This window comes from Ctenopharyngodon idella, chromosome 12 (assembly GCF_019924925.1).
Source record: "Ctenopharyngodon idella isolate HZGC_01 chromosome 12, HZGC01, whole genome shotgun sequence".
NCBI lineage: Eukaryota > Metazoa > Chordata > Actinopteri > Cypriniformes > Xenocyprididae > Ctenopharyngodon > Ctenopharyngodon idella.
In genome coordinates, this window is record NC_067231.1 from 12,638,940 (window position 1) to 12,650,850 (window position 11,911).

The following is an 11,911-nucleotide window of genomic DNA, read 5'->3' on the forward strand; positions in this document are numbered from 1 at the left end:
TTCTGGTTGACCCAATTTATGCAGCCTAACAATCCTTTAAGGGATTTGAATTAAAGAAATGTGATAGTGTGCTGTTTATGCAAGGTTAAAAAGATGGTTCTTTAATCTAAATTTAAACCGACAGAGTGTGTCTGCCTCCTGAACAATGCTAGGAAGACTGTTCCGATGTTTGAGTTTGGGTGCTAAATAGGAAAAGGATCTGCCTGCAGTCGATTTTGTTATTAGGTATTATGAACTGGCCAGAATTTTGAGACCGCAGTGGACATGAAGGACTATAATGCAATAGGAGCTTGCTAAAGTAAAGGAGCTAAACTATTCAGGGCTTTATAAGTAATGAGCAAGATTTCAAAATGTATCTAAATGGGAACCAATGAAGTATTGACAGAACCAGGCTAACATGGTCATACTTCCTGGTTCTAGTAAGATATCTAGCTGCTGCATTTTGGACCAGCTGGAGTTTGTTTATTTAGCCTGCAGGGCAACCACCCAGTAAAACAATTACAATAATCTATAGTATTGAGGTCATGAATGCATGAATGAACTTTTCTGCATTTGCCATGATTTTGAGATATTTTTAAGATGGAAAAAAGCGGTTTTACAAATGCCAGAAATGTGGCTTTCAAAAGAAAGATCAAAAAGCACACCCTAGGTTCCTAACTAACGACAAAGATTTGACAAAGCAGCCATTAGACAGTATGTTAGACAGTTTTCTAGGTTATTACATGTGGAAGTTTTTATATATATATATATAGATAGATAGATAGATAGATAGTATTGGGAAATTACAAGTCATCCATTTTTTTTTTTATAGCAACTATGCATTCCATTAGTTTCCGTTGGGCCTTGAAGAAAGATAGAACTGAGTAACATCAGCATAACAGTGAAAACAGATGCCATGTTTCCTAATGATATCTCCCAAGGGTAGCATGTACAGTGTGAAAAGTAGCGGTCCTAGTACTGAGCCTTACAGTACTGAACTTGTGACTGATATGATAGATCTTTATTTACTGCTACAAACTGATTTGAACCATGCCAGAACAAATCCACTAATGCCTACCTAATTTTCGAGCCTATTAAAAAAAAGGTAACACTTTAGTATAGGGAACATGTAATCACTATTAAGTACGACTTTTCCCTCAATAAACTCCTAATTTACTGCTTATTAATAGTTAGTAAGTTAGTTGTTAAGTTTAGGTATTGGGTAGGATTAAGAATGTAGAATAAGGCATTAATATGAGCTTAATAATTACTAATAAACAGCCAATATTCTAGTAATATGCATGCTAATAAGTAAATAAAATAAGTGTAAATAAGTGTTAACAAAAAAAAAAAAAAAAAAATGGTATGATGTTATGGTTGATAGTATCAAATGCAGCACTGAGGTCCAGTAACACTAATAGAGAGATCCAACCTTGATCGGATGATAAGAGCATCATTTGTAACTCTGGTGAGAGCAGTCTCAGTTCTATGACATGGTCTAAATCATGACTGGAAATCCTTGCAGTCATCTTCCTCTCTAAGAAGGAAAATAGGATACTGCTTTTTCTAGTATTTTTAACAGAAAAGGGAGATTTGAGAATTTTTTTTTAATGCAAAGCTTAATAACAGTCAGCTTGAAAGTTTTTGGGACATATCCCTAATGACAATGATGATTTAATAATATTAAGAAGAGGATCTACAGTTGTGGTCAGAATTATTGGCACCCTTGGTAAATATGATCAAAGATGACTGTAAAAATAAATCTGCATTGTTCATCCTTTTGATCTTTAATTCATAAAATTAGCAAAAATCTAACCTTTCATTGAAGGAAAAGAATTGAAAGTGGGGGGAAAATCACATTATGAAATAAATGTTTTTCTCCAAAACACGTTGGCCACAATTATTGGCACCCCTAGAATTTTTTATGAGTAAAATATCTCTGAAGTATATTCCCATTCATATTTACATTTTTTTTAGCACACCAGGGTGATCATGAACATGAAATTGTCCAGCCATGACTTCCTGTTCCACAGGAGTATAAACATGAGGAAACACAAAGGCCAAATTCCTATAATCATTCATCACAATGAGTAAAACCAAAGAATATAGTTCTGATGTGCAGCAAAAGATTGTTGAGCTTCACAAAATAGAAAGTGGCTATAAGAAAATATCTAAAGCATTGAAAATCCCCATTTCCACCATGCAATAATTAAGAAGTTCCAATCAACTAAAGATGTTACAAATCTGCCTGGAAGAGGACGTGTGTCTAAATCGCCCTAATGCGCGGTGAGGAGGAGAGTTTGAGTGGACAAAGACTCTCCAAGGATCACAGCTGGAGAATTGCAGAGATTAGTTGAGTCTTGAGCGTCAGAAAGCCTAAAAAAATGATCAAACAGCACCTACATCCCCACAAGTTGTTCGGGAGGGTTTCAAGGAAAATCCTCTGCTCTCATCCAGAAACAATCTCCAGCATATTCAGTTGTCAGACACGACTGGAACTTCAAACAGGACCGGCTTCTATGTTCAGATGAAACTAAAAAAAGAGCTTTTTGGCAGCAAACCCACCAGATGGGTTTGGTGCACACATGGATAAAAAGTACCCCATGTCCACGGTTAAATATACTGCTGGATCTTTAATGTTGTGGGCCTATTTTTCTGCTGGAGGTCCTGGACATCTTGTTCAGATACATGGCATCATGGATTCTATCAAATACCAACAGATAAAAAATCAAAACCTCACCGCTTCTGCTAGAAATCCAATAATGGGCCGTGATTGGATCTTCCATCAGGACAATGATCCAAAACAAACATCAAAACCAACACAAAAATGTGTCACTGAGCACAAAATGAAGCTTCTGCCATTGCCATCCCAGTCCCCTGACCTGAACCCTAAAGAAAATGAGTGGAGTGAACTGAAGAGAAGAAGCACCAGCATGGAGCTGGGAATCTGAAGGATCTGTAGAGATTCTGCATGAAGGAATGGTCTCTGATCTGTTATCTTGAGAAAAGGAGGTTGCAAAAAGTATTGAATAAAAGGGTGCCAATAATTGTGGCCAACGTGTTTTGGAGAAAAACATTTATTTCATAATGTGATTTTCCCCCCACTTTCAATTCTTTCCCTTCAATGAAAGGTTATATTTTTGCTAATTTTATGAATTAAAGATCAAAAGGATAAACAATGCAGATTTATTTTTACAGTCATCTTTGATCATATTTATCAAGGGTGCCAATAATTCTGACCACAACTGTAGTTATAATTTTATCTCTGATAGTATCAATATCATAAGAAAAGAAATTCATAAATTCATTACTGCTATGTTGTTGGGAAATGTCTTAACTCATTGATGCTTTATTTATCATTAATTTAGCCACTGTATCAAATAAATAGTATTTATTATAAAGTATAGAGTATTGTGTTTGTTTTCTTCAAGAAGAATGCAGTTCTAGTTGTTTTTAAGACCTTTCTGTAGGTAGATAAAATATCCTTCCACACAATGTAAAAAAACGCTAGTTTTGTTCTCTACCAGTTGCGCTCCATTTTCCGGGCTGCTCTCTTGAGGGTGCAAGTGTGCTCGTTATTCCACAGTGTCGGACTGTTCTCCTTTATATTCTTTAAGTGTAAATGAGCAACTGAGTCTAAAGTGCTAGAAAAGAGAGAGTCTATAGTTTCTATTGCAGCCTCAAGTTTTTCTAAGCTGTCGGGTATGCTGAGGAATTGAGACCAATCAGGAAGATTATTTGCAAAGCGATATTTAGTAGTAGAAGTGATAGTTCTACCATATTTGTGTAATGTGTATATTCTGTTATGTTGTGTTTTGGTTTTGTTTTTACTCTGTTTCTGTTTGCCTGAGTTCCTAATTAGTTTCCCTGGCTGTTAATTAGTTTCCACACAACTTTTCTGTTTCTGCTTGATTATGTTCCCCATGTATTTAAGCCCTGACTTTCCTTAGTTCTGTGTCTGGTATCATCTGTTATATGTGGTTGTGTTTAAGTTTTCTCCCTGATCTCCTGTGTGTTCCATGTGGATTTAATAAAAACTGTTTCTGTTTTCTACACCTTTGTCATCAGCTTCTCTACAACCCACCATGAAAATTTGTAACAAGGAATTGATTTTGTAGCCTTGGCTAAATGGAGTATACACAGATGTAATTGCTCTGCTGTAGAATTGCAATGCCATCAACATCGATTCCATGTGACAATATTAAATCTACAGTATGATTACAACAAAGAGTGTATGATTATGAGTAAGTTAATCTACTTTAATACCAACATATTTTTATGAAACTGTCAGTATTTGGATTTCATGTGTGATAATCTGTAAATATGGAGCAAGAAAAATATAAACCTCACCACAAAATGATAATTAGTACTGTTTACTAATAATGTTTACTGTGCAAAATGACATACATTTATTTTAATACAAGATTTGCATTTCCTAAAGCAAATACAAGTGATTGCAAGGCAGCGAACATGTTAACAGTGTTAAAGGTTTAAAAAATTTTAGTTTTTAGGCTTAGTTTTTGTTAGGCTATTTTTATGACACTCAGAATCTAATCACAATTGAGTATGCAAATAAGTATAACAAAGAAGACCAGTTGTAATTCATTATATGCAATTATTACAAAGGCACCATTGCTGTAAGTTACAATTTGAATTCTGGGGCCAGTTGCATAGACTATATTTTGACTTGTCTTACCAACTGGCAGTTAGACAAGAGGTAATCGGTCTTACTTTTCTGATTCAAATTATATCTACCTTTTTATGTAACTGACTTTTAAAAAGTTAGGACCAGTCTTGATGAAAAAAAAAATAGTTGACTAACTTTTAAGAGTAGTGTAAGAAGTTTATGCAACTTGCCAAAGAACATGTCAATAAAAGTCAATGGGAGATTTTCTTAAATATCTTTTATACTGTTGTTTTTAAAACCAATAGAACAAATCATTATCTAAATGTTTGAGGAATATCAAGACAGTGCTGCCTTGCAAATACTGTTTTTGTTCAATTAATCAGACCATTTTTGCCAGACTACATGGTGAATATCAAAAACAATAAACTATATCAAAGTTCATTTAATAGTGATCACTGAAAGTGTAAATTTACCATTTCAGAACGATGCTATACATGTCTAGAATTAAACTACTGGAATACAGTCTTTAACCTCATAATTTACAATATTAAATGGACAGATATCCTCTGTGAATAAAGTACACAGCTATTTCTTATCACATTTAAGCCTTAAATCAAAATATATTTGCATGTACACTGATTCCAAAAAGCCCCCTGGGAAATGCAGAGGAAGCAGCCCTCATGCTGTGCTGCTGTAGATTGAAAAACAAGGCTGAAAGACTCAGCAGGGCAGCGTGTCGCTGTCACAGCGTTCAGAAAGAGGTACAACTTACGGAGCAGTTGTTCACATTCAGTTCAGGTATAACATGAGAACAAAACCTCTTGCCTGGTATAGATTCTGAAACTCTTTGAAAGTCTTTCTTGTTTTGGACTAATATAACTTCTATACTACTAATAGAGCTATCCTTTGCTTTTTAGTCTTGGAGGTTTAATATATTACACTGATGACATCCGCATTCATTTCTCCTTCTGTTTACAGAATAAAGTACAATATATCACCTCACATGGGATGCATGCAAACCATTATATTAAAAACATTTTAGATGTAACGATGAAAGATTAATGTGGACTTCGGTTTATGTATAATAGTATGACCAAAACGGCACAATCTCAAGTTTTTTTTTAAAATTATTTTAATCAATGACCATAGCAATTTGTCATTGTGAATGAGCATCAGATATATTTATTTTCCTCACAAAACCTCCCAAAATTTGCATCTTCTATAAATTCAAACAACAGCTGGTTGCTCAGAATAGATTCATTGTTTTATGCCTGTTTGGTGCCCTCAGCATCTTAATGATACTTTTCTCTTTCAGGCCTGTAATTCTTTTTAGGTAGGGATGGGCAATATATATCAAGACCATATTTATTATCAGTCAATATTAGAGTTTTTTTTTTTTTTTTTTTTTAAAGATATCTGTCAATACAGTCTATATAATAGTGTATGCCCCTATTTTTAAATTTAGAGAAGTTTTGCTGTCATCTAACACTTTACTTTTTCGTCCATTATAAATATATATATTTATTTAGAGAAAACAGTATAATATTTATTACTAATTAGCCATAACATGAAAATAATCAGCTTTTCTGTTTTGGCTACAATTTTAATATCAGTCATTCCCTAGTTTTATGTTATGCATTTACCTCTGTATATTTTTTGTTGATTTGTTTTTGAACTGGTTTCTTTAATTTTTTGTTTTAAAAGGAATTTTCTATTTAATTGTATTAATTTTTATTACATTTTCATTACATTTATTCAATTTTAATAGTTTTATTATAGTAATTTTGGCTATATTGATAGCAGATAGAGCTATCTGCTATGTTTTCACTCAGGTGGCCTCAATCTTTCTTTCACTGCAGTAATGACTTTTTTTTTTTTAACCACATGCCTTTTAATAACCTACTTCAAACTCTAACTTATTCATGTCCGGTACTTTTTCTTACAGTATTAATTGTACCTTCATATGCATAGACGTTTCATATCCAAAAACACGGTCACTAAAATGCTTGATGAATACACAGGGCCACTTAGTGTTGATGTATTGTTTACCATCTGTTGGCCAAGCATGCTGACAGAAATTAAAGACACCTGCCCACCCCTGCCTTTCTCACAGCTAGAAGACAATAAATGCCTTGCTTCTAATAATACAACTATGGGTGAGACATGCTCAGCTTGCTGTCACATTATTAGTGGCAATCACTGATGGTCAAATCAGGTGACTGTTTGGAGGGCAGAAGGGACGGAACGGCAATGAAGTGAAGAGTTCAGCTTTATGATTGCTTGTACACTGCATACTTTATACTAGTGTGCTAATATGCTTTATAAATTTGTCCTTAAGTACTTAAAGAGACCATTCAAGCAAGAATGAAAATTCTGTCATCATATACAGTCCCGGCACTAAGACACATGACTTGAGGGGTGGGGGGGGGAGAGAGATATCTTTAAGTTGTTTTGTTTTGTTATAGAGGTTTGGAACAACGTGAGGGTGAGTAAATGGTGACAGAATTTTAATTTTTGGCTGAACAATCCTTTTTAATCTATGACATAAAAACGTCAATTTCATGCTCCCATGGGTTCATTATTATTGAGGAATATTACATATATAATGTAAACAGCTCAAAGTATACTGTATGAAATACGAACATTATACCGGAGAATTCATCACTCATTGATATTGATTTTTCTTTTTCATCAAGCACATTTTACAGCAATAAGATCTAATTTATAAAGCATTTTATAAAACATTTCATGAAGCTTTACAACCGTTCCAATTTCACTTAATTGAAGTCATTGCAATTTGACTTAATTGAAGTGACTGAAAAGCTCCTCAGCGAGAGCAATAAGGAATTCATCAAAAACGTCTCTCTCAGCCTCCGTGTGCCTGCATCAGTCCCCAGGGAGACATGAAGGGTACGGACAGCCTACAGCACCAGGTCAGGTCTCTCAGCTAGTTTCAAAGCCTCATGCATGCTGGCTGCCGAGAGCTTGCGGTTGATGTTCCGATAGCGGCAGCGAATGAGGTTGTGGTAGGTGGTCCTGAGGTCCCTGTTGAAGAATGCATAAATGAAGGGGTTTATGAGTGAGTTGGCATAGCCCAGCCACAGCAGCGTCCTCTCCACCCACAAAGGCACACAGCTGCACTGCACCCCGCAGATGAACGGACGCGCTGTGGACAGCAGGAAGAAGGGCAGCCAGCACACGGCGAAAGCCCCCACAACAATCCCAAGGGTGGCTGCCGCCTTCTGCTCCCTTTTGAAGATGGAGATGTTTTTACGATCACTTTTGAGAAGGCGAGAAAAGCTCACGCACACTTCTACTTCCCTCTGCAGCTTTAGGGCTGCAGTCACGCAGTTCACGCTTTCCTTGTCTTCCGCTTTGGGAAAGCCAGCGATCGTGTGCTTGGCAGCACTCACCTTCGCCACCCTGTATATCCGGTAGTACATAATGAGCATCACGGACATGGGGATGTAGAAGGCCACGGCAGTGGAGTATATAGTGTAGCCCAGGTCCTGGCTGATCAGACACACGTTGTCGTCGTTGACATTCTGAGCCCATCCGAACAGTGGGGGTAGGGTGATGGAGGCAGAGAGAAGCCATACAGACAGCACTATTTTGGCCATGCACTTTCCACTTTGTCTCACGGGATACGTCAATGGCTTAGTAATGCCCAGGTACCTGAGAAAATGGAGTGGCGAATGGGAAAAATGAAAGAAGGGGGAAAAAAGAACTGTTAAAGTGCATTAGTGTCAAAGAATGCATAAAGGTGGGCAGTTTCACAGTGACTCTCTTTGACCTTCTTTGGAATATTACAATCTATAACTTCTTGAAAAGAGACCCTGGCTAATTGTCAAAAGTGCTAAATTTCAGTAGCTAATGAGTGTTTTTGTATGGTGGTATGGTGGTTTGCAACATCTAGTTAAACATCTAGTAAATTAGAATAATATATTTGAATTCTGTCCTCCAAACTAAAATTTTTAAATGATTTTTTTTTTTTTTTAAATATCTGTTTGATAAACAAGTGAACACAATAAAATCAATGACATACATTCAGACAATAGTCAAATATATATAAAAAAGTGGTAGCCTGCAATTGTTACCTTAAAGAGCAATTTCTACCTGATTTAACCAATAAAAATTAGATTTGTTGATATATTAATTATATATACATACATACATACATATACATATATATATATTTATACTTAAAACCTTCTAATTTAGGTATATCCGTTTTTAAGTGTATTGTATGCTGTACTTTTATTTAATTATTTTAATTCTTACTCTCTCTCTTTACATTTTTTGTTTCATAATTAGATTTGTCTGAAAAGCCTATTATAGGCTGTTTAATGGCAGGTCCAACTGTGACAACATGCCCGATGCTGGTAAATGTGCGTTAAATAAACTGAAAATGTTCAGTAGCTTATTTGTAGTCTTAACGTATATGTCTATACAGAAACTGACTGAAATTTTCACTGGAGTAAAAAGTGTGACAACTTGCCCCGGTCTCCTCTTCATAAATATACAGACTGAATGAAACATTTCATCTGAATGCAGTTTAGCAATTGATTAGTTCAATCAATTTACTTTTAACTTCTACTTTGTTAGCTTTATATCATACAGCATTTATTTCTGGGAGACATACCTGTCTATGCTTATGACACACAGTGTCATTATTGAAGCGGTGCAGCACATCACATCCATGGCGATAAAAACATTACAGAAAACACGACCAAAGATCCACTGTCCTCCTATGAGATCTGTGATGCTGACAAACGGCATTACGACCACCGCCACGGACAGGTCTGCAACGGCCAAAGAAACGATTAAATAATTAGAAGGTTGCTTTAGTTTCTTCACGAAACACACTGATATGACCACCAGCAGATTCCCGCAAACTGTTAAAAAGGTAAGCAATGTCAGAACTCCTCCGATGAACACTTTCTCAACATGTCCGTAACTCAAAATCTGCTCTCCGCATCTGGTCTCGTTATCTATAAAACTTGCCGTCGGCAAAGTTGTAGTGGTGTCGTGTATCTTATTAAGAAAGCGCACATCCATCACTTCAGATGTCAAACTGGTCATGAGTGCCTGCACGCGATCCTTCGTCAGCGCCGAAATCATATTGACCGTTGAGAGCTGTCCTTGGTTCTGAAAAGATTTTGCTCTCATTATCCATCAGATATCCGTGTCCAAGTTAAAAACATGATGTGTAATCGCACTCCTTCACTACACACTGATTTTCTGGCGCTATCTGGAATAACAGAAGAACTTCCAGCTATACGCGAAGCGCCACACAAATTGCCAAGTTAACGCTCACGGAACGAACCGCGCGCTCTTCGCGGCTTTTATTTTATTGGCGTCTTGACTGTGCGTAATGACGTGAGGTGCTTATGGGCGTAACTCTTTAAAAATTACTAGAGCTGGAGTGTCTGTTTGCAAATGTGCAGTGTTGTGACTATGACTGTAGGAATGGGATCTTATGAGACAAGACAAACATGACAATATCATCTGTGTTTAAAAAAAGAGTAGCCTAAACATCACAGCACATTAAACAGACATTTTTTAAAAGAATTGTGAGCTAATGTAAAGAAAAAGTAAAATTGTTTTGCAAATAATATTTTCCGAGACTTTGCTTTAGAAAGACTTTTCTCTACTACCACCTCATGGCCTTATATAGAATTGCGATTACCAATTGTCTGATCATAGTGGTATTTACACTTTTATAAAATGTAAAATTGAACAAGTTTAAATGCTACCTTAAGTAAAATCAAAGTGGTGCCACAATTACAAAGTGCTTTTAATTGCACTTATTTGATCAGTTTCAAGTTTAAATCCTCTGGAAACTCATAAAATTTAGTAGAATGTATTGTGGTTATAATAAGATGTTATCATTTTTTCTTGATAATAATTTACTACAGTTTCCTCTTATTTTCTCAGTTATGTGAATAACTTTTATAAAGGTTCTCTTTAGATTGATTCTCCTTAACCAGTAAACTGTTTAGCAAAACAAATTTTAAGAAGTAGCATGGCAGTAGGTGAATGAAACTTTAAGAAATAAGGAGAAAATTATTGAAACCTGTAAACTACAGTGTATAGCATTGTATAAGATGTGTTAATGCAGAATAATTTTAAATAATAATTTAGATTTGCAGAGAAAGCTTTAGTATTTGTGAATAAAGCTTCCAAAATTGGACGAACACTGAGGCACAGGAACAGTATTTGGCTTCCAGTCATCATTAACTCATCGAGGTAGGATATGATGGTGTCTTCTGCCTCTATAAAATGACCTCAGCTCACGACGAGGGACAACGACAGTCAGAAAAACCCTGCAGGAGATAAATAAAGAGGTGAGGCCATGTATTATTCAAGAGGAGTAAAAAAAAAAAAAAAAAAAAAAAAAAAAACATTGGGCAGCAAAGACAGGTAAGAAAAAGAGAGGGATGAGACACTAGAGAACAAGGAGAGAAGGAAGGAAACATGGAAAGAGGCACTAAATAAGAGGATCAAGAGAGTGACAGGAGAGACATCAAGGCCAGTTTAAATTAAGTTTATGTATGTAAGTGGGAATTGTAGATTCATAATTTATTATGTAATGTCAAACAGAAAGATGAGTTTTATTAACAGATTATTTGTGATTATCTATACTCTAAAAAGATGGTTCTTTACTCATAGTAACAGTTCTATTTAGAACCATATCATCCCGAAGAACCGTTTTATGCTAAAATGGTTCTTTATTACCGTCTTTTTTTTTTTTTTTTAAATCTGTAACTTTCAAAGAATCCTTTCAAAAACACCTCATTATTGACTGTAGCTCAACCATCTAACAAAGTCTGTCAACAGGTACTTGATATACTTCTTAAAATGTCTATATATATATATATATATATATATATATATAATTATATACCAGTTATCACTGTAAAGCTGCTTTGACACAATCTGCATTGTAAAAAGCGCTATATAAATAAAAGTATATATATATATATATATATATATATATATATATATATATATATATATTATATATATGTATATATAATATATATATATATATATATATATATATTTTTTTTTTTTTTTTTTTACAGAACATGTGCGACCAGCTCTTACCAGCTTAGTTGAGGATATTTCTATCCTATTCTCCACTAAGCAACTAAGTGATAGAGATATTGAATTTATGATCCATATTATTTTCAATTATTACTTGGGTTTATGCATAAACATGCCAGTCACACAAACATTAAATCTGTCCCATGAATTTTTTTAAATAACCTTGGTTACACTTTACAATAAGGTTCATTAGTT

The 11,911-nt window shown here is 35.1% G+C and overlaps 1 protein-coding gene across 1 annotated transcript; it reads right to left on the reverse strand.

Moving 5' to 3' along the window:
- Nucleotides 1-4,440: 4,440 nt before the first annotated feature.
- Nucleotides 4,441-11,444, reverse strand: LOC127524217 (5-hydroxytryptamine receptor 7). The gene is made up of 2 exons (XM_051915682.1): nucleotides 9,249-11,444; nucleotides 4,441-8,281 (listed from the first exon to the last, which is right to left on the reverse strand). Exons 1-2 carry the CDS (start codon nucleotides 9,773-9,775, stop codon nucleotides 7,528-7,530), a joined length of 1,281 nt encoding a protein of 426 aa, XP_051771642.1. The 5' UTR covers nucleotides 9,776-11,444; the 3' UTR covers nucleotides 4,441-7,527.
- Nucleotides 11,445-11,911: the final 467 nt, after the last annotated feature.